Source organism: Pungitius pungitius, chromosome 7, assembly GCF_949316345.1.
Source record: "Pungitius pungitius chromosome 7, fPunPun2.1, whole genome shotgun sequence".
Classification (NCBI taxonomy): Eukaryota; Metazoa; Chordata; class Actinopteri; order Perciformes; family Gasterosteidae; genus Pungitius; species Pungitius pungitius.
In genome coordinates this window covers 3,088,182-3,110,942 of record NC_084906.1, presented here as the reverse complement: position 1 = coordinate 3,110,942, position 22,761 = coordinate 3,088,182, and the positions used below count along the sequence as shown (strand labels likewise).

Below are 22,761 nucleotides of genomic sequence, written 5' to 3'. Positions count from 1 at the left end.
ATTTCCCCATTCAAACATGAGCAGACATTTCACACACATTTAACATCACATTAGCATCTTCAAAGAATTTATTCACAGAAAAAGTCCTTCAGTCTCATAATAAAACATTTAAATATCTCACTCTGAAATGCCTCCTGGTCCTTATGTTCAGAATTGCGTGTCTCTTCGTGCATGGGCCTGGCATTTCCCTGCATTGATGTGATTACTTTTGGCTCTGGAGCTCCGTGTTCTCATTAGACGGTAAATCTCATCACAGCGTGCGCGCACACACACACACACACGGACACGCACACACACTGCCCCCAGATCATATCACTGGACGTCAGTGCCCAGGAGTCGCGGCTCTGTACGGAGTTGATTTGTAGTCGTGTTCCCCCCAGGCTGGCTCTGTGATTTGAAGCTAAGCTCTGATAAAAGGCTGATTAAAAGCCTCCTCTTCTTGTCCCCATCCTCTTGTCTCACAAATGTTTACCTCTCTTGTATTGGTACCTCTATCGGCACACCCGTCTGTATGTTCTCTTTTCCTTTCATTTAGTCGTTCCTATATTCTGACTCGTGTCTCTGGTTGTTTCTTTTTTCCATCCGTCATCCACCCTCCTCCTCCTCCTCCTCCCACTGTAGAAAGGTCTGCGGACCTTAGTTGTCGCATGCCGCCACTTCAGCCCAGAGGAGTACATTGACGTGGACAAGCATCTGAGCGCTGCTCGCACCGCGCTGCAGCAGAGGGAGGAGAAACTGCAAGAGGCCTTTAACTACATCGAGAGAGACCTACAGCTGCTGGGAGCAACAGGGGTTGAGGACAAGTAAGGAGACTGACTGATGTGTTTCATATTGGTATTGTCCCTCCAAAAAACTGGTTCTAATCCCCGAATTCATACGACATCTTTCACGTGAAGAACTAAATCTCCGCGTTTCAGTATACTCTAAAAGCTCTAGTGTTCAACAATATAGTTGTGTATGTCAACTAACGCAGTAGGAAGAAGTAGCATTAAATGAACCATTTTCTGTCTTTTTGCGTGCAGTATGGTTACTGAGTTTAAGCCAGTGAATGTTTTACCTGACTCGCTGTAATCTCACCACAGCGGCCAAGTTCAACATACAATATGATGTCAACTTCTGTCAGCAAGTTTCTTTGTAATCATGTCCTGCTAGTGGCAGTACGTTGACATATTGTGTTTGGATAAAACATGTTTTATTAATTCAGCATTCATCGAATGGTTTTCCAAATGAATATTTTAGTGCCTTCTGTGTTTTTAAAGCCATGTTGGCTGTATGGGTGGCAATGCAGGTTGCTCTGTTCTCTTTTGATCCACAATGAAATATCTCAACACGCTAGCCTTGGGATTCTGGTTCTCTAGCTTTTTCGGGCTAATGACGGTATTTATTTTTTTTAAATTGTGAAATAAATTCATCAAAATCCCTGAAGATAAATCTTATCAACCTTCTGTGATCTCTTATTTTTATACTTTGTAAGAGACTTTACCAGGCTGAAAAAGTTTATGACCAAACCTGCAAAATGAATGACATTTTTATTGGCCTCAAATGCAATTTGTTCTTGTTACTAATTAGAAAATGTTAGCGTGCTAACTTGATAGACTGAGATTGGGGAACTTGGAGTCCAGACAGCTGCATGTTCGCATTGTCATTATGAGCATCTTGGTATGGATACTTTTTAATGGCTCCAAAGTCAGTGAGGCTTGTGAAATGTTCTATTACTAGAAAATGGCAATAGACCACGTACTAAAGATGAGTGTCTGAGCTACACCAATGATAATCAATCCATAGATTATTATGTTGCAGGAAATAACTGGAAATCATCAAATGTTAATTCAAAAATATGAACGTAGTTCACAACAGAAAGATAAACACGGTGGATGTGAGAATCTAAAGCAAACCAACAATGTAGAGTCTGTGTGGATGAAGACGTCACCCCACTGAGCCACTCTGGAAATGAATGTTGATCCGTGTTTGCATCAGCTCACCATCTGCTTCACACATTAGCCTCACTCTTCACCCTCTTTCTGGAATGTATTCATCCTTCTGCACACATGGACACAATCTGAAAATTCCCTCTAAGCACAGGACAAAAATATTCTTGTGTTTAATATGAATATGCATATGTAATGCTGGCAGGCATGGTCATGTTGTATAATATTTTGTCTTTTAACCTCTTTATTATCATGAACCGTGGTTAGACATCCGTGCTGCCCAATGTCATGGAGGCCAGATTCACAATTAAAGCATAAAGTTTCCCTTTAATAAAAAGGGTGGGGCCAACAGAAGATTCCTCTTGCTTGAGGTCATTTTCTGTGTCCTGTGGGGGCCCGGCTTAGAATGTGGGTGAACAGATGCCTGCCATGATAACCTGACTGGCATAAGCTTTGACCAATGGCTTATGGCTGCAGCACATGGACCTTATAGAACACTCTGCATCACATCCCCCAACCGGAGCTTGGGGATTCGCTGCCTGAGCGCACACAAGCTTTCTTTTTTTTTTTTACACTTTCTCTCGTTGAAGATGATATGCAAACTTAAAAAGAAAGCTTTGAGAAATGAAGTGTCCCTGCCAATTCTGAAAAAGATGTCTATTAGATGTCTAATTAGTCATTTGTTACCTGGGGAATGATCTAATGTAATTACACATAGGGACTGCTGTAAAATGTGCATATACAATGCATGTAGTAGAATTATATTCCACCCGTTCCTTTTCTCTCTCTCTTTCTCTCTCAGACTCCAAGATAAAGTCCAGGAGACCATTGAGGCTCTGCGGCTGGCGGGGATCAAGATATGGGTGCTGACGGGAGACAAACATGAGACGGCGGTCAGCGTCAGCCTGTCCTGTGGCCACTTCCACCGGACCATGAACATCCTGGAGCTTCTGCAGCAACGCTCCGACAACGATTGTGCCGAGCAGCTCCGCAGACTAGCCAGGAGGTGAGTGTTTCCCGTTCCCCCTTTGACCAGAGAATACACACGCGTATCTTAACATACAGTCTTTGTTTTCTGTGAACAACAGAGCTAACGTTAGACTAAGCTTAGTTTTAATTGAACACCATTGATTTGATCGATCATCCCTTGTTTCCTCAGCTTGGTCTCATGTTTTTATGATTTTCAATAACTTCAGAACTCCGTCCGGTTATTTTGACTAGTCCTAGTCAAAGACAATAGTTGCTAGTGGTTCTAATTGTTCCTGTCGCTCTACACCACCTTTCATATCGTGTACATATTTTCTCCAGGATAAACGAGGACCATGTCATACAGCATGGGTTGGTTGTGGATGGGGCCAGTCTGTCTTTAGCCTTAAGGGAGCACGAGAAGCTCTTTATGGAAGTGTGTAAAAACTGTTCAGCGGTGCTCTGCTGCCGCATGGCCCCGCTGCAGAAAGCTAAGGTACCAGTGCTCACACACACACACACACACACACACACACACACACACACACACACACACACACACACACACACACACACACACACACACACACACACCAAAGTGCATTGCCCTCAGAGCGTCCAGAAGTCATTGTTATTTTTTCCTGTCCAGGTGGTGCGTCTTTGGAAAACCTCCCCAGAGAAACCCATCACTCTAGCGATTGGGGATGGAGCAAATGATGTCAGTATGATACAGGAAGCTCACGTGGGCATAGGTAAACACACACACACACACACACACAAGTTGTGAATTCAGCAGTGGTTCTTCCAACATGTATGTGTGTCCCTGCTCTTTCAGGTATAATGGGAAAAGAGGGTCGTCAGGCCGTGAGGAACAGTGACTATGCAATCGCCAGGTTTAAGTTCCTGGCAAAACTTTTGCTGGTCCACGGTCACTTCTACTACATTAGAATAGCTACGCTTGTACAGTACTTTTTCTACAAGGTGAGTTCCTTAACCTTATCCACACATGCCAATCCATGCTTTTGAAAAAATGCTAGTAGAATATATCTTAGGTTTAAGCACATTTAGATCGTAGTGTCCTTTTAAAATCAAATATTTCATATTTTGTTTCTTCACTCTTTTCTAGAATGTGTGTTTTATCACGCCACAGTTTTTATACCAGTTCTTCTGTCTGTTTTCACAACAAGTAAGTGTCTTATCTCTCCATCACTTCTCTCTCTCATATACGTGTTTGTGGCTTTAATGTTACACACTCTGTCGTTGACTAAATATAATGCCGCCTTAACTATACCAGAAGCTTTGTTTCCAAAACTCCTCTGAATGAGCCACCTCAATATACAGTTTGATATTGATATCAAAATTCTGAACAGGCCAGAACTTCGCTGACATTTTGACTCAATACTTTGAACCATAGTTGTTTGAACATTTAATCAGTGCATCTCACATCCTCTTTCTGATATTATTGACATTACGCCTTTTGACACAAAGTTATTACTTTGATCCAAGACAAATGTCGTCCATTCTTCTCTCCCCTGTGTGGCACTATTCAGGCCCTCGGTAAATGATTTGCTTGCGTCAGTTGCAGCCGATAAATTGGTGTTGAGTTGAATGCACTCTGTGTCCACCCCAGACTCTGTATGACAGCGTTTACCTGACGCTGTACAACATCTGCTTCACCTCGCTGCCCATCCTGGTGTATAGTCTGTTTGAACAGCTGGTCCATCCACATGTACTGCAGAATAAACCTGGACTGTACAGGTACGTTTGACGTAATGCAACATTAACCGCTTGTGGAAAGCTTTCTTATATTAAAAGAAAATTGTCCTTCATACATTCATGAACACAATGCAGTTACTTTTTATGCTTTATATGATGTTAGCATGAATATTTTTGCTGTTGTTTACCTAAAATATTAATGTGATAAGAAGATTGAGCAAGAGAGTTTGTTTGTTGCCATATGCGCAATACATATTCTATAATCACAGTGTAAATTAGCATGATTCACTATTGTAGTGAAGTGCAAAATTGCCCTTTGATACATTACACACACACCAGCAAATACAAAAAAAAGCCCACCTTGTGTCCTACAGGGACATTAGCAGGAATTCTCTGCTGTCCTTCCGGACGTTCCTGTACTGGACTTTGTTGGGCTTCTGTCACGCCTTCATCTTCTTCTTTGGATCCTACATCCTGATGGGAGAGGACACATCGCTTATGGGCAATGGACAGGTGTGTGTGTGTGTGTGTGTGTGTGTGTGTGTGTGTGTGTGTGTGTGTGTGTGTGTGTGTGTGTGTGTGTGTGTGTGTGTGTGTGTGTGTGTGTGTGTGTGTGTGTGTGTGTGTGTGTGTGTGTGTGTGTGTGTGTGTGTGTGTGTGTGTGTGTGTGTGTTGTAGAATTTTGAGAAACAAATAATGTTTTGCTTTTTCAGAACATACTAGGTGAAAGTTGCTTCCTGAAATGAGTGATAAGTTCAAATCAAACGAGGGTTTGTGTACATGTGTCTGTGCGTGCGTGTCTGAATGAGTTTTCGTTGGCTTGTCACCAGCTGGATGTTCTTCACTCCCTCTTAATCTTGATCATTTCTTATCTTTGACTTATTCATTCTTTTTGTTTTTTTAACAGCTTTGTGTACAGTGTGTTTGTCTATTACTGTGTCATCCACCCGTTGATGAGTATGTTATAGTAATCTTATCATATCCTCTGTTTCTCTCCCTCATTTTTCACCAAATATGTTTCCTTTTGTGCTGCATATCTATGGCCTCTTTCTATTAGTTTGAAGTTTGATATTTCAGGAAGCACTGACTCCTTTTGCGCTCCCTTTCGCTTGTCTGTCTTTTTATCTTTTGTTGATTTCTTTTTTTCTTCTGCCTTCACGCTGTGCATGTCTTCAGATCTTGCGAGCTAACAGGCAGCTGGTAAGAGTCTGCTCTACAGTTTAATGTGTGTGTCCTTGGGGGGTTAATGAGTGGTCCATCAGGATTTTACTTGCATAACAGGATGATTTTTTTCAGGCCTGCTCTGAACAGGCGCCGCTGTAGTGTCAGAATAAAAGGGGTCAGTTTGTACACTGATTATGGCAAATCTGGACAATGTACGAGGCAAAAGGATCTTCTATAGGATAGGTTGAAATGTAGTGATGATTAAGAAGGATCTGGTGAAAAGACCAAAAGGATTCCAGTAAATCCTACCCTTTGTCAGTCTAAAATAAACTTGTTGTTGGGTGGAAACTTCTTTTTTCACTATTGCAGAAAATTTCCTCTGAAAGTGTTTTTCTTTGGTGATCATTCACACATCTCACCGAAGTTTGTTGTAGTCTGGTCATGTTTTTTACAATTCTTTTTTTTTTTTTTTTTGCTGCAGTAAGGATTTACATTTTGAGAGTTACATTTCCAGCAGGGTCCTGAAATTGCTGCCAATAGAGCAACCCGTAGTCCTGGTCCAAGTGGAGTGATTCTCTCTGCCGGAGGCCAGGGCCTCGCTAAAGGCATCAAAATACTCCTAAACTTGTTAACTGAGGCCTTGTAGGTCTTTTTTTTTTGTCGTGGTTCATCTTGGCTCATCTCGTTCAACTTGTCTCCACTCATTAATCGTTTGACTTGAACACTTTATAATATCCCAGCAACATAATGAGTAGATATCATGTGCAGCAACGGGATATTGTAGTGATTTAGAAATTATTTCCAATCTTATTGTTCTGGGGAGTAAGTGATTTTGTCATTGTTTATATTTCCTTGACCACCGGCAGAATATCTGCATCAATTATCTGGAGCATTTTTTTATATTGCTGTTGATTGGGTCCATGCATGTGAACAGACTCTATTTTTTGTTTGAATGTCATAATTTGATAATGTTGACTGTTTAATTAAAAGATTCATACATGCTTTATAGATGTTTGGGAACTGGACATTCGGAACGCTGGTCTTTACTGTGATGGTCATCACAGTCACATTAAAGGTAAATTACACCCAATGTTTGAGCTCTTAATGTTAACTTAACATTTATTTCCAATATGTTAATTTAGTAAAATACTTCCTGTTATGTTCAGCTGTAAATATGCAATTGTTTCTTATATTATCGTAGGGAGTGTTTGGTTTCAACCATTTCAGAAAACTAGCCAGTAAATACTTGGTAAAATAAGAAATCAAGCATGTTAAATACAGTCAACTAAATCAAGCATAAAAGTCACTATTAAGATGAAAACAGATCTTTGTAAGCATGTTTCCCTTCTTCCATATGTATGAGCTCAGCCATATATTTTTGGGGGGTTAAACAGGAACACTTGAAGGCCACAGTCCCAAATCTGAAATAGCGTACCTTGTGAAGTGCACCTATGACGTCAGGGGCCATTAGCAGAAAGCGGTGTGTCACAGGCCGGGTTGAGGTCTTTTTCACAGCACAGAGGCACTGTATTGATGTCCCTGCTGCAGTGTTTTACATCTAGCTTTCCTTCTCGTGTGTGTGTTTTAACAGCTTGCTTTAGAGACTCATTTCTGGACGTGGATGAACCATTTTGTGACGTGGGGTTCTATAGCCTTCTACTTCATCTTCTCCCTTTTCTACGGAGGCATCATCTGGTAAGAAGTTCTTACAAGTTAATTTTATTTTGATGGAAAATTCTTGCCAACGGTGCCACACGTCTCTGCTCAATCCACCACGTAGGCCTATCGTAACACCTCTTAATTAACCGTAGAATACATTTAATAAAAGCAATAGCTGTGAAATTGAATCTGCCGGTAAACCCTGAACGTACACAGCCAGCCTGCTGGCATATGAAAAAATGCTTTCTCCTGCATTATGTAACCTTTGTGTCCTTTTCACTCTCTCCAGGCCTTTCCTCCACACCCAGGACATGTACTTTGTGTTCGTACAGCTGTTGTCCAGCGGCTCGGCCTGGTTTGCCATCATCATCATCATCATAACTTGCCTCTTCCCTGATGTAGTGAAGAAGGTCTTCTATCGACATCTGCAGCCCACCAGCACACAGAAGAGTCAGGTAACATGGGGAGGACTTTCACAGGTTGTTGGTTCAACAGTTCCTCTGAAGTGGATTACACTTTCAAGTCTATTTAAGTATTGCTTTGAAATAGCAACCCCAATTGGACATTAATTTATTCTCTACCACAACTGTATAGTAGTCATACCAATTGTTTTAGGTAAAGAAGGCTAAATTCATTTTTAATGTCTTTTTTTCCCACCCGGTCTAAATCCTCAAAGGTAAAATTCTCTCATTGAAATTCCAAACGGAAGACTAAACCTGTCAATTATCTCCAATGTTAGCGGTTCTACATGTTTAAGACCAATGGAAATAATGTTTCCTGTAATGATACAAGAGTTGGGAGGCAGCAAACGAGTAAATGTCAAGGTGACTCAAATTCAGACAGAGAAAAGACATTGCTTTAAATTGTAAAATACTATCTCTATCGCCTAAACCTCTGTGACAATGACTTCTTTACAGGACAGGCAGGGTGTTGGGCACAAACACTTGGCAGGACTTCTTTCTGATCACCACACACACACCACACACACACCCCACAACACACACACACCGTGTGCACTGTCACCTCTCAGCAGACCCACCCTGTTAAAGTATTGATTGGTCCAGCCGGAGATGGTTTTTATCTTATTACTCCCTCCCCTGTTTCTCAGAAGAAAATGAAAAAAATGAACTGCCGTTTCCACTCCTATGTGGTGTGTGTTGTTTCCGCTCTAACCTTTGTCCCGTTGTGTGTGTGTGTGTGTGAGAGAGAGAGAGAGATTCTGAACGTTGGTAAACTACACATTCTGTTGAAATGTGTGTATGCAAGCGTGAGTTCTAACGTGTGTATGTGTTCTTCCTCCTGTCCTCTCTGTGTATTCTCCTGGTTTAGATGTATTCCAACCGTGTGGCGATAGGTGATGACTTCATCGCTCTGCAGCCTCTATCCAGAGCCAAGAGCCAGCTGGGCAAAATTAGGTAGAGGAGATGAGACCTGGTTTCTTACCTGGGCTTGATGTAATTAATTCGAGTAGAACAAGTATCCCAGGAGTGCTTTGTGCAAAAGCAATATTTATACATTAGCAGTTTAGAGATTCATCTGTATGTTTGTGAAAAGATATCATGTCCCTTAGATGACTTACCATTAACTATGTAGGGTCAAAATAGCCTCATTATTATTGCTAAGATGCCTTTCAAAAACCAAGTACATAAAGTTTATATACACTTAGCATAGACTTCATCTTAAAATGAATATTGCTTTAGGAAACAAGTGCTCCTGTTTATGATCATCCAAACCATAGTGAAATGTTCTTTCTCCCAGGTCTGGACTTGACTTAGTTCCACTGAGGCCTGTTTTCAACACAGTACACTGACTGCCAAGATGTGTGCTGTTATGTTGGAACAGTTGTGCCCCTGTTATATCTGTCACTGCATGCCCTGGATCAGCCAATCATCATTCCCCGGGATGAGGCAGGGTACTAACCCGTAATTTGGGGCTTCGTGGCCTTGGAGGTGATAGAGAAGTATTTACACCCACCGCATCCATTGCATATTAGTGAGTGGCTAACGTAGAGAATGTGATCTCAGACATCCACCACTAGCGCCTGCTCAAGCATGTGACTGTCATTACCCCCCCCTCCCCCTCCCCCTCCTCACTGCATGAACAAACGGATGAATGAGCGAAGGAATGAATGAATGAGTAAAGTGCCTTTATCTCATAACTCATGATATCGTGATAGCCACGTTGTCATTCAGGGACATTTTCAGGGTCTTTCTGACTGTGCATCTGTGTTAGTCCCAAAGTCCTGACCACCGGCTCGCGGGCCTGTCACACAACCGCAGTCTGGCATGTCGCACTCCTGTGAAAGTTTTGCATGGTGCAGTCCATGCCGACACGCCGCTTTGATCTGCAGCGTGGCCCGTCCCCCCATGCATCGTGTCAGACGGGGTTCTCCAGTAGAGCTTTCAGCCCACCTGCATGGTTGTAGTAGACCCAGAGCACCGCTACAGCTGCCTTGCACAGCATCATGATGTGACTTGTTGGAAGCATGACAGACCCTCGGGTTCTTATCGCGGCTGTTTTCAGCTGATGACTCGTGCCGTCACAGCAGATAGAACTATAAACAGCCTGCAAGCTAAGTGCTAATATAGGTTCACGATTAGAATATCTGCCTATATTTATAGTTTGTGTTGAACAATTGATTCGTTGATGACAGAAAAGCAATCTGCAATTAGTATGATAATCCAGTTATTGTTCATTCAAGCCAACATGCCAAATATTTTCTTTCACAAAAAATGTTTATGCTTTTTTGTCATGGATAAAAGTAAATTGAATACTATTGCATTTTACATTGCTAGTCGGATAAAAGTTTAACACGACAATGGCAGAAAATCTGCAAATAATTAAAAAGGAAAAATAACTGCTATTTACAGCTCACACAATAGATCCTACCCTTACTAAGGTTTTCATCTTTAATAAGATACAAATGATTAAACTGTTTCAGAGGTATATATTCATGGATCATTTAAGTGATATTGAACTGAATATCAAATGAATCAAGTATTGAACAAAAGTATAGATTTTTTTTTAACCTTTTACCCTAGAAACGACAGGCCCCATCCTCAACTCAATGAGCAGAAAGCGGCTGTAGATTGGTCATAAGTGGGAAGCACATTGTGCAAAATAGATGGTATTTTCTTAGTTTGAGTGATTTGTGGAATTGGTCGAAACGCACACGATGCTCTTACAAAATAAAAGTGGGTATTCATTTATGTATGATGAATAATTCAATGTATTTCTTTAAGTTCTTTAGAAATAGTTCCAGTTTTTTTTCTTAATTAGATTAGAGGGAGGTAATTGCAAAGGAACAAAAAGGGATCTCTTGGGGTTTTTCTTGTTTGCCTCATCTGTGGCGCTGATAGCTTCACCAGCAGGTTAATTGGTTTGGTAACTAATAGATTTGCTCTTATCAGCTCTAGAAGGAAGCATTTCCCGTGACAAATGGATTTTGTGCCTGCAGCTTCTTTCTCTGTTCCGTTGTCTCCGCTTTTATGAGAAATTAAAGCCTTCCTCCAGTGACCTCATCAACCCCCATTCAAACTTTCTGAAGGACCTGTTTAGGGACGTATGATGGTCCACTGTGTGCCAATTAGGATGAGGTTAAGATCTGTAGCAGGGAAAGGACACCTGGGATGCACAGTCTCGTTTCAGACCGCAGGAAGCAGCGGCTCTTATTTGCATCGGAGTCCACAAATTTGCTCTCGGCTGTCGTTATGTTGGATGCTGGTGAGGTCACATGGGAAGGGTTTGAGAATGTGGACCAGCATCGGTTTGACCGCTAGATACTGTATGTATACTTGGATATGAGCGCGCTGTAGAGTGAGGGTGCCTCCCTGCAGTGCAGCCTGGCTGACTGCTTGCTTACTGACTGAGCGGCTTCTCTGCCGGTTGGTAATCAAGCAACACAAAAAAAAACACACATCCACAGTATCCACAATCAATTAGCCTTCAATCACAAAAACATGTAATGAGATTAATTTAAAATCTCGCTCGAATAACAAAGAATAGTCACATCAAATATACGTATATATTTAATCTAGTTCCAAGATGTCTCTATTTTCAGACATTTTCTGAAATGAGAATCCATTCGACATGAGAAGTCCAGATTTGTGACTACTCCGGATGTGTTGGCAGCGCGGCGCGTCGGCTGCCTGAGGAGTCAGCAGGGCTCACTGTGAGCATCTTGTGTCCTCCAGATGGAAGAGGGTGAGGGTTCAGTCGGCCCAGAATATGACCCTGTTAAAGCCCAGCGGAGCCCAGGGGAGGACAATTGGCACCTGCTAGCTGCTTATCCTCCCCCTGCTGCCTCCCGGCCCAGACCCCTGCTCCCCTAGGTAGTACCGTACTTCACTCCCATTGTCCTTCTATTGGGTGAAAACGACCTGCTCCTTCAGTCCTTCACCCATGGCTATATGTCACGCTGCCCTTTTTAGTTCATTTTTCTGTCTCCTGTATGAATGATCTTATCCTTCCCTACGTGGATATGACTGACCCCCGACCTCCCTGAGCCAACCACGCGTGTCCCCTTTCATTGCTGTGCTCTCCCCGCTCACTGTTCAGTTCAGAGAGAGAATGTTGTTGGCATGCTAATTTCATTGTCCTTGCTGTAAATGTGTTCATTCAGCACATCCCTCTATCATTATTCTCCATATTGAAGGATGCATGAAGTACCATTGTCCCCTTGTGAGTATTTGATATCTTATATAACACTGTTGTGTTTACGGTGTGGTTTTAAGACTTCTGTTTTATTGGGCTTTCACGAGCACCAAAGATTAAAATACTTTCTCAAGTTGTGCTACATGAGGACGGCACGCATTAACGCCAACTGGACTCTGTAGTTCGGAAGGTTTGGCCTCTGGGCTTCGGATTGCTGCTGCTTCTCTAGAACAAAGGACTTTCACCAAATGGCTCCTCGCAAACTTCCTTTTCTTGTTCCCCACTCTCGTACGGCATTGGAAGTTTTATTGCAACATCAGTGGCGATGAGAACAGCATTATCGCAACTGATTTAAATCAATAATCTTAAGAGCCTGCCGTGGCCATCGCTCACATGGTTGTACCAATATAGATTAATGGATTAACACGGGTGGGATACAAATTCTTGCTGTCTTGCTGTAATTGTTTTATTGTACTTTGGACTGCAACTCTGTTTTGAATAATTCATTACAGCCCACAACTTTTTTTTTTTCTCTGCTCAAATGGGGAGTGTTGTTCTACAAGAACACAGTTGGCCTTTTTTTCCAAAAAGAGACAAATTCTGATAAACAACAACAAAAAAGCGCATTCATTATCCGGCACACCTGACCTTGCCAGAATGAATCACACCGCCTTGTCTCTGTTCTGCTGTTGCGTGCCAAGAAGCAGACGTTTGGTTTCACGCCAACAGTGTCTCCAATTTCTGCTGCAGAGGAATGCAACAGCAGCGACGTGGCATGGGACGCTCTGCGGGGAAAGAAGGTACACAATGGGACTGAATCGGGCTACGTCTCAGACAACCACGTCAAGGGGAAAAAATGGGCCTCCAGACATTGAACTGGCTGGATCTTCAAGCATTTTAGGATGAACTTAGTTCTCCGTGTGCTGATGTGACTTTAACTTCACACGGGTCCAAAAGTTGCTTTATCTTAATCATCACCACAAGTAGCTCCTGTAGCTGATAACAGCAAAAAGTCCAAATTAAAGCTTTATTCATCGTCACTGTGGACCACTGAAGTTAGTCCGAGGTTAATCTGGACTTAAAATGCCCCTCTGTGATGAGTTCCTCAAAGTTCTATTTCATCTTGAAGTGTCCCACCGGAGGCCACCTACATTAGTGTAAGCGCACACTCTGTTCGTCTCGCTACTCGTCCCCACCCAACTGTCTCTCTCTCGCTCTCTCTCTCTCTCGCTCTCTCTCTCTCTCTCTTTCTCTCTGGTGCTGACTCATATTAAAAGAAGCGACCTGATCCGGCAGGTTTCTCAGCAGCTCTTTGTCTGCCAATGCAGCTCTGACTCACTGGAAGCCGGATTGGTCTTTGAATAGGTTTTCAGTCTTTTTGTTTTAGACAATTAGAGGTTTCTTCATTCATTCATGTGAATGTCAATTTCTACATTGATGCGTAGCATAATTTGTATTTTTGCAATTGTTCTTACTCGTGGACTAGTTAAAGTTTGGCACTTGAAGAAAGTTAAGTTAAAATATATCCACTCCACAACCGCTATAACATACAAAATAGTTTGTATAAGATTGTTCTCAGGTTTTATGGTTTATGTATTTGCAACATTTCAGGCCCTTGTGTTGCATGTTTTTTATTTTCCCTATTCATTGTTTTTTCTGTGCTAGCATGCAATAATCCATCCTGCAGTCATCCATCATCATCATCTCCAAATGTGACAGCAAATATTCATTTTTGCCTTTATTTTTTCCTCTCTCCCCATTTCTGTCTTGACTTCTTCTTTCCCGCCCCTTTGTCCTGTTTCCTTACTCTCTCCATGCCCCTCAACCCCATTTTTGTCTTCCCTCCAGTCTCTATCGGCCCCACAGACGCAGACCCTCAGCTGTGTGGAGTCCCTGTGCTGCTACAAACATGGCCAGAGCGGCTGCTCCCGCCTGGCCAGCCTCCTGGAGCAAGTGAGCGGGCGGTGCCAGGCCGGCGGCGGCCACTGCCACGCTTCCAGCCGCAGCAACAGGTGGGGAGGATAACCGCCACAAACCATGAGCCAGACCGCCTCTCTGTCAGATCTGTTGCAGGGTGTGCGCGTAGAGTGGTCGAGGTTTGAGAAGGTCAGGGTGACCCGTGACTGGTTTTAGGGTGTTGCTCAGCGGGAGGAAGAACAACAACAACAACAACAACGAGCAAGTTGAAGATGTCTGGATCAAGTCATTATGGACTGCTCCATTGAGTCTTTTATTGGCTGATTGAAGGATAAACTTAATCTCACCCCTACAGTACTGGGCTAAGCTTAATCTCACCCTTAGAGTACTGGGCTATCAGACATGTATCCAGCACCTTGTAAGCTCACAGGGTCCAGTGAGTAGCATGCACCTCGCTTCGATGTGTTACACCATGTAAACTGTCTTGTGTTTCGCCCCCTCATTAGGGCACGTCCGTCCTCCAGCTCATGTGTCTATGTAATCTATGCTATGATCCGTTGTCCTGTCTGTTTCTTGTTGATACTCCCTAAAATCTACTTAATCTCCTCATTAGCCGGTTTTCAAGAAAGAACCGCCTAATGTGCAATGCACTTTAACAGATTTAGTTTGATCCCCCGTATTGTCCTGTCGGTCCTGTCGTGCAGGGCTTCTCCGCTTGAGATGTGGCCACATAGCTGAACGATTTATACGATCAGTGCACCAAATCTGTGCCAGTACACCTCTAGTAGATATGGAAGTGCTTCATAAGTGACTGTGCTTTCAAGCTGCCTTTGGCAATAGTGGCGCTGAATGGAAGTGAGGGGCAACATCACATGACAATGGGAGCTCTCAATAAGTGCAGATAAGCGCTCTTATCTGCTGCAGCTCCACTTTGTGATGGAAGAGGATCAAACATTTATTGCAGCTTCAGTATTATTGTCTTTTGACTGAATCCCTTCGACTCATTGAGCTGATCGGACCTCGGCGCTGAGCGATGAGTTCTCCGCTTAAACAGATTGGGACCCGAATGCCACGTCTTCAGTATTGATGTAATGAATACTGAAGCTGTACGTGGCATTCGGGTCCTTTGTGTTTAGCAGTGTGACTTGTGTACTGGGCGCGTGCAGGTGAAGTAATGGATGCATGGTTCCTCTCTGTGACCAGCAGTCCTTTGAGCCATCCCATAACGGAGACTTACTGTATAAGAATAATACAGTTTTCTATGTAGTCCCTTCAGGGTCCACTAGGCACAGGTGCTCACGGTCCGCTTTGTGAAATGATCTATTTCCATTGTCACGTTACTAAGAGGAAACTATACTCTTGGCTGCAGGGTCAATAGACGCATGATTTAATCTAGATTAATTTATTCCGGTGGTCTGTTTTCTGACCTTGGCACCAAGCAGCCAATTGGAAATGTTTTAAACTGCGCTTCTATTTCCCCAGAAGGATAAACAATGGCCAGCAGTAAACCGCTCTGCTTGTGTGTGTCTTACTGTAATTTTACAAAGTGACACTAATGGGGGCTGAGTATGAAGGGTCACTTTGTATTCTTTGTTGCTCCTTCCTCTGCTGTCAACTGTCCTTTCCTTCTTCTCATGGCTCCCTACATCCTTACCCCCTCCCTTCTCAAACCTGCATGTGTCTCTCCCGCCCTTTCTTCTTCAACTTTTTGGATTTGAGGAAATTCAAACCAGAAATAATGATGACAGACTCCCTCACTTGGCCTTAATGCTAGGAAACTGCCTTAAAGGAAGGGAATTTATCCAGTCCCATATTACATCATTTATCATATTTATAATCTCATGTAATACATAATGTATTTAACATTTATATATTGGGAGCCTAACCTCGGCTGGCTGCTGAATGAACGCCTTTGCTGAATCATGGCGAACGGCGAGGGGAGGACAGCAGGGTCGTACACAAATGTCGGGAGTCAAAGATGTATTTTTAATTTTAAACCAGATACGTGACTGCAGGAAGTCAGCAGCAGCCTTCCATTCAAATGTCAGACAGATTCTACGCTGGCTTCTAAATGGTTAAAAATAAAGAAAAGTAGATGATTACGGGGCCTACATATTGTTATTATTTATTATTATATTACAGTATTTGGGGACCCAACTTCATTGTCTGAGCTTTAAAAGCAGTTCATTGAACTTCAGCATTTTGAGTGAGTGTTTTGTCTTTTACTTCGTGTATATGTAGACATCTTCTTTGGGTAGAAACTCGGCTGCTGTCTGACGTCCCCTCTCATCTTAAGGGGACCCTGAACCAGAGAGGCTGCTGGGAAACGTAGTCTTTGTTGGCGACTGTATCTCTTCCACTTTTTTACTGGATCCTGAAGCCTTATGTATCGCTTCTGAGAAGAGGCCAACTTCGCGTGACGCTCGTTTTATAACCAGGAGTGTTCCGGAGGGGTGGAGTCTAACTTCTCCTTCTTTTTCTTCTTGTCTTGTTGCATGGAGCCTTTGGTACTCTGTATACAATATAAACCTGTATGTGTCACACACTCCTTCTCTTGCACCCGTCCTTGTCTCCGTATGTGTCCTTGTCCTCTGTCTGTAAAATCTGCATAATGTCATTCAAACTTCCTAATGACTTATTCATGTTCGCGCCCCCCCCCCCCCCCCCCCCCCCGGTGTTGACGTGTGGGGAGGGTGTTGTGAGCGCTGAGGTGAACGTTGGCCTGTGACCTCCAGTCAAACCAGACCTGTCTCTAAACGTCCCACGTCTTTAAAACGGTTGTCTTCATCTGTGACCAATAAACGTCGTGAATTATTCGGCGCAACATTTAGAAATGAAGCGTGCAAGCTGTGTTTTTTGAAGATGCCTGATTGGGGGGGGGCTGAGGAATGGGTAGGGTGTGGACTAGTTATGGAAGGACTCCCAGCCTGCCAAGCTAATAGAAGAAAGGGTGTGTGTCACTAAATGCCGAATATACACTGTATCATGGATTGTGTACTCTATGTAAATGTTTAACACGTAGAGCAATAGTCCACCTACTTTTCTACTAGAACGTGAAGATATGAGGCTGAACTTCTGGATGTTTGTTTGATCTGCAGAACTACGGCACTCGTCCGGTTTATTTCTGAATGGGATATGAGACAAGAATGTTGTTTGATCATGATTTAATTCTCTTTATGGTTTTATTTTGTATCCATGAGTCCAGTAGCTAAAGTCTCACCTCGACTCCTACAAAGACCTCATTTGTGTTTTAGGCAAATAGCTTTTACCAAACATTTAAACCCTTTTAAAGGCACAGTAAGGACAAAGATCTACTCGCACTGCCGTTCCTTTTTAAGCAAAAAAGATCAGCGTGCAGGCAGGTCCAGTCAACCTTTCTTACGGTTGTATTCTCTGAAACGGGTCCGCCCTGAAAGACCTGTCCGTAGAGGGGAAGAGGTGAAGCTTTAGACTCGACTCACTAACAACGTCCCGCTCACTACTAACTCCTCACGCCTCCATCCCTCGCTGCGCACCGCATCTCCAGCCTGCTGGTGTAGATTCTACCTGAAACCTCGGGACACCGTTCGCTCTCAATGCGCCTCCAGCGCGCGCACACACACTCTCACACTCTCTCTCTCACACACACACACACACTCTCACACTCTCTCTCTCTCACACACACTCTCACTCACTCCTAATGCTCCGTCACTGCTGCCTGTTTTCAGGTCAGGGAGCGACACGGAGAACTTCTACGCCAACGACCGCAGCATCCTGACGCTGTCGCCCATCGACTCCGCCCACTGCTGACTCCGCCCACTGACTCCCACACACAGACCCCCCCCCCCCCCCCAACTGCCTTCCCTTCACCTCATAAACCTACCCCTACTTTAAGCTGGCCGCGGATGCATCGCGGGTCTGAGTGTGGCTCGCTGCTCGATCCTTCACCACCATGTATGAGCTCATAGAGAGAAGGAAGAGGAGGAAGGGCCACGTGGGAAGGAATTCAAAGCATGACGTGTGGAGCGGGTCGGCGAGGCCCGAAGCAGACGTCGGTGGAGTTGCTTCTTGTAGGTGGATCACGTCGGCTCGTCAGTGGCAACAATTGTCCCATTTGTGCTGACTTTTCTTACCCTCTGGACTTATTACGAGCTCCTCACTCAGGCAGCAGTCCTGCTCGAATCGCTGTAGCGATGCTGATTAACCTCAACGCCGGACCGCGCCACATGGACGCGTCTCTGAGGGGTCGCGTGCAGGTTGCTTCCGTGCACTTCCCCTTTTGGCGACTTTTTTTGTTTTCGCAATCCGGCGAAAATGGGAGGCGACCTGTAGGCTTCAGGGCCTTCGCTGGTTCTGTGACGTACCGTTGCCCCTGGATACTCCACCAGGAGATGGATCTCCACGGTGATACCAAAGAACAAAGGATTCACGAAAAGAAGAAGAAGAACTGTTGTTTTTTGTGCCTGATTATACAGAAGCTTACGATGAAGAGGACGGTGGTCGCTGCTCTGCAGGACAGATTTTAAGAAGCCATACACTTTCAGCAGGTGAAATCATTTGTAGCTTATTGAAGGTACTGCGGAGAGAAGCCGTTGTTCCCCTTGAAGGCTCCTCCAGCTCGTTTAGCAAAGGCATCTCTGCATTCAGGACCGTGACACTCAGGGAATACTTTGAGCTAACGGGGTCCGTGTCTACGAGGGGTTCAGGGGATGGAAGGGACCTCCTCATTTTGTAAGTCAAGTGTGACCCAAGTACCGGATGAGATGTCGATACCATTTCTATTCCAGCAAGATGGACATGGCTTGAATGACGAGATGCTTTTCAGTAACCAGACAGCAGAATGTCTCTTTAGAGCGAGAACTTTGTCAGATGAATCTAATCGAGCTCAAAATCATCTTTTGTCATTTGTCAACTCATTTCTTGTTTGTCATCATCTAAATCAGGTTTTTGTTCTATCAATGATTTTGTGTGTGTGTGTGTGTGTGTGAGAAGGTCGGTACATAACCTTTGTTGTACGATGTGGCCTCACCCTGATTAGTTTGACTTCTTTTTCCTTAAATGCGCTGCGGTTGTTATTGGAGAAAAGCTCCTTTGACTCAGAAGTGTAATGCACCACATGCCGTCTGAGGTCACATCTTGGTCTCTGATGGTTGTCTCGATGTCTTCTCTCCAGTAAATGAGGCGTGTGCCCGTTCTTATTTGTAGGAGGATTTACTAAACTCTACAAGTGTAACATGGAACCCTTAACGAGACAACCGTTTTAAACAACGTGGGGGGGGGGGGGGGGAGCAGCATACAATGTCATGGGATGTTTCTGTTGCTATGGTTACTGTTTGAAGGACTGTCAATAGTTTTTTTTTTTTTTCTTGGTTTTTTTTTGTCAGTCAAATCATTGTCAAAGTTAATTTTCTCTAAGCACACATTGTGTGATGCATGTCCGGCCCTTTTGAAGCTCACAATGAAACGGCCTATTTATTGTTGAAGGTTTTTTTTTCTGTCTTACATATTATAACGTGTGTCCTGTGCTGTACATTTTCTTTCGATCTTATAACTGGAAACAACCTCCACAGGATATCACCGTTTGTTATTAAACTTGTGTGTTGATTCTGCTGTTAAGGTCTCTACCTGGATGCCCATGATGAATGTAATCTGTACATGGGGGGAGATACATGTTAGTGCTGCTTTATAGGGTTACTCCAACTGGTGATGTAAGGCTCGATTTACTCCTACTCAAATCAGACAAAAGGCAGGCTGAGTTAAATGCTAATGCATTATGGGTATTGTAGTGTGTATTTTTTTTAAATGTCAGGATAAGGGCTGTTAGGCTGTTCACATCTGTTGCATTAATTTTGACCTGTGAGTTGATGCAGCAGAGGAAGAGAGCTTGACTTTAAACAGAACACCTGGAGTTGGACCACAGGCCTCTCTGGAATCAGATGTTCCATCACAGAGGACGAGGACGAGTCCAATCCGGACAAAAGCAGATGGTGTTTGTGCCGTTCTGATGCCCCCTTGTGCTCGTCTACAAGTGAATACATCTACAATCGTATGAATAAATATAAACACAACTGCAAGTAGTACTCTTATAGCCAACTATTTTCATCAAGACTGACAAATGTATACTTGAAAAAAAAAAAGAGTGCAAAAAGTAGCACGAGAGAAATATCCAAACCGGGGCTCTAGTTGCTTTTTAAGATGAGAAGAGACAACCAAGACCTGAAGCAATTACGTCATTCCCATGGTTTGGATACCAGGCCCCTGGGGTCTTTCTAGAAGCAGATTACCAAACCACATAATGAAGAAATGTATTAAATTAAATTAGTATCAAGGCTTCAGACTGCAGATGAGCATGTAATCCATGAAAAGCCCCATTGGCGGGCATTTGGACCCCTCGTGTAGAGCCGTTAAATGATGCCTACAAATGTGGGTTTTAAACCAAATACTCTTGCTTCATGAAATATTGCCCATTTATTGAACGTATAAAGACCAAATAAACATGTAAATCCATATTATGGCTGGAAAAATGTGACAGATTTACAAGTAGCATAGTCATCTTTTCAATTAGCTCATTTTTATTGCACGAGTATCAAACATGTTTTCTAGGGAAATTGCTAAAACTAAACAGGAGCCCAATATATAATAGTCATATTTTTATGGTTATATCTCAAATTGACTGTCAGGCGGTTCAACACCAAGCGCGAGATCACCGCTGTACTATATGTTCAAATCTATTTTATTCTCTTCATTGTCTTTTGACTGATGTTAGTTGCTGTTTGTCTATAAATGTCTTGTACCTGAAGCTTAAGGAGATGGTTCTATTTACGAAATAAATACATTTTTAAGGGAAACATTGTGGTTGTGTGCTGTAAAACAATATTATAAAAATCCAAACAAAACATAATAGTATATAAGTAAATAATAATTTTTAGGGCCGGGACTCGATTAAAAATATTAATCTAATTAATTAGAGGCTTTGTAATTAATTAATCGAAATTAATCACATTTTAATTGCATAAATATTTGACCTGAGAACAGTGAGAAGTAATTTTTTTCACATGGGTTTTTATTTTTGTTCAACCAATTCCAGCAGACAAGTGTGTTGTGTTGTGGATTCCAGCCTGAGAATCTATGAGAATTGAGGTTGGATTCAAAAGCATCAACAGGTGTGTGGTGGAACGGTGCAGGGAGATAGCAGGAAGGCTGAAGTGTGGAGGATCCTCAGTTCAAACCTGCTCTCCCAGAAGGAGGGTTTGGTTGCAGTCAGGGCTTCAAACTGTAAACTTTGAAACAGTTTTGAGGTTTAGTAAACAATCCCAAGGTCCAATATGAGAAACGGACACAATGAGGCATGTGCTTGAATAGCACAAGGGAACAACTGAAGGGCTGCAGGCTCCAACCTGCTGTCTGAGGTTGTGGGTTCATGCCCCCTTCATGCAGACATCATTTCTGCTTTGAAAGAGTTTTGAGGTTTGAGTAGCAGTCTCAAGGTTAAATACGAGAAACAAAAATGTAATTTGTGCAGGGTGAGGTAGTGCGGCACAAGAGCAGAGGAGCTACTGTCCTTACTCTGTCGGTTGTGGGTTGAAGCCCAGTTGTGGTTTTGAGCCTTTGGCTTTACTTCAGGTTTGAGTAGCAATCTCAAGGTTAAATACAACAAACAAAGGGCTGATTAGTGTGTGGTGAAGTAGCACAGTGGAAGAGCTGCTGACATAACCCCCTGCACTGCACTTGAAGGTTGTGGGTTCAAGCCCAGATGTGAAAATAGCATTTAAAAGAGTTTTAAAGTTTAACTCACATGCTCAAGGTTAAATAGGAGAATCAAAGTTGCCAAAATGTGACCAGGACTGGTAGTGTAGGGGTGCAAGCTAGAGCCCAGAAGCCTCTGTGCGCACCGCCAGTGGGTTCAAATCCCGCTCGTGCCAAGTCTTGAGCACACTGCCGTGGAGGTAGTAGTGGGGGCATTGTCCCCACGGTTGTTTCGGAGAAGTGAACCCTAGGGGTTATGCAGAAACACAAGGCGCGTTCACTTGAGTTATGATGGCATGGTCAAGAATGATGAAGAATCTTTTGCTGATGAATTGAATTTGATGTTAATTGCTTTGCTTTAGCCTTTTAGCACTTATTAGCCATGCTACGTAGCCTATAGGGTTCCACCTTTTTGACGGGAGAGAAGGCCGGATGAGTCAGTAAAGATGAGCAGATGTGTCTCATTCAGTGGTCACACTGACATGAAACTTATTACAGCCTCTGAGGGCATTTTTCAAGACAATCACATGTTTGTCTACTTCATGGCATCCTGTGGACAACCTTAAACTGACAGTCTGGCACAGGGTGTAGATTTGTTTACCCTCCAATTATCTGTTACATTCAAATTCAACTCACTTGTGCCTTTACCAATGCAGGAAGGATGAATAGCATGGTTGATCCTCCAAGATGCACCAATATCCCCATCATGATTTTTTACCTAAAACTAAAAAAGGATTTAGGAAGAGCCACCATGTCCCTTGAGGGTTGAACCCAGATAAGGTTTAAAGTACAGAAATTTGGGGCATTTGGCATTAGTGACAGGGACGTGTAGGTTGCTCCATCTAAGATCATTCCAGTCATGTCATGGGAAAAAAATATTGTGAAAAAAGTCAAAATATGTAGAGACAAAAAAAAGATTTTTTTTAAATAATAGGTAAAAAATTATTATAAAAAAAATATATGTAAGGTCAATATATATATAATATAATATATATTATTAGGGCCGGGACTCGATTAAAAATATTAATTAACC

General features: G+C 43.0%; 1 protein-coding gene across 6 annotated transcripts in view; it reads left to right on the top strand.

The window, feature by feature from the left end:
- atp11b (ATPase phospholipid transporting 11B) overlaps positions 1-19,260 on the top strand; it is a 34,661-nt gene extending 15,401 nt beyond the window's left edge. Inside the window, exons 18-32 of one of the 6 annotated variants that reach the window (XR_005120112.2) lie at positions 622-803; positions 2,731-2,934; positions 3,237-3,390; positions 3,544-3,646; positions 3,730-3,875; positions 4,021-4,080; positions 4,525-4,652; positions 4,985-5,123; positions 5,787-5,810; positions 6,784-6,849; positions 7,366-7,469; positions 7,723-7,888; positions 8,763-8,848; positions 13,935-14,098; positions 17,711-17,833. Coding sequence is in view for 4 of the 6 variants with exons in the window: in XM_037468981.2 (XP_037324878.2) it covers positions 622-803; positions 2,731-2,934; positions 3,237-3,390; positions 3,544-3,646; positions 3,730-3,875; positions 4,021-4,080; positions 4,525-4,652; positions 4,985-5,123; positions 5,787-5,810; positions 6,784-6,849; positions 7,366-7,469; positions 7,723-7,888; positions 13,935-14,098; positions 17,711-17,792 (1,722 nt within the window). In the remaining 2 variants the exon portion in view is untranslated. Of the gene's footprint in view, positions 1-621; positions 804-2,730; positions 2,935-3,236; positions 3,391-3,543; positions 3,647-3,729; positions 3,876-4,020; positions 4,081-4,524; positions 4,653-4,984; positions 5,124-5,786; positions 5,811-6,783; positions 6,850-7,365; positions 7,470-7,722; positions 7,889-8,762; positions 8,849-11,626; positions 13,313-13,934; positions 14,099-17,710 lie in introns of those variants that run through there. The other 5 variants (XR_005120113.2, XM_037468981.2, XM_037468986.2 and 2 more) reach the window with 5 other exon arrangements.
- Positions 19,261-22,761: the final 3,501 nt, after the last annotated feature.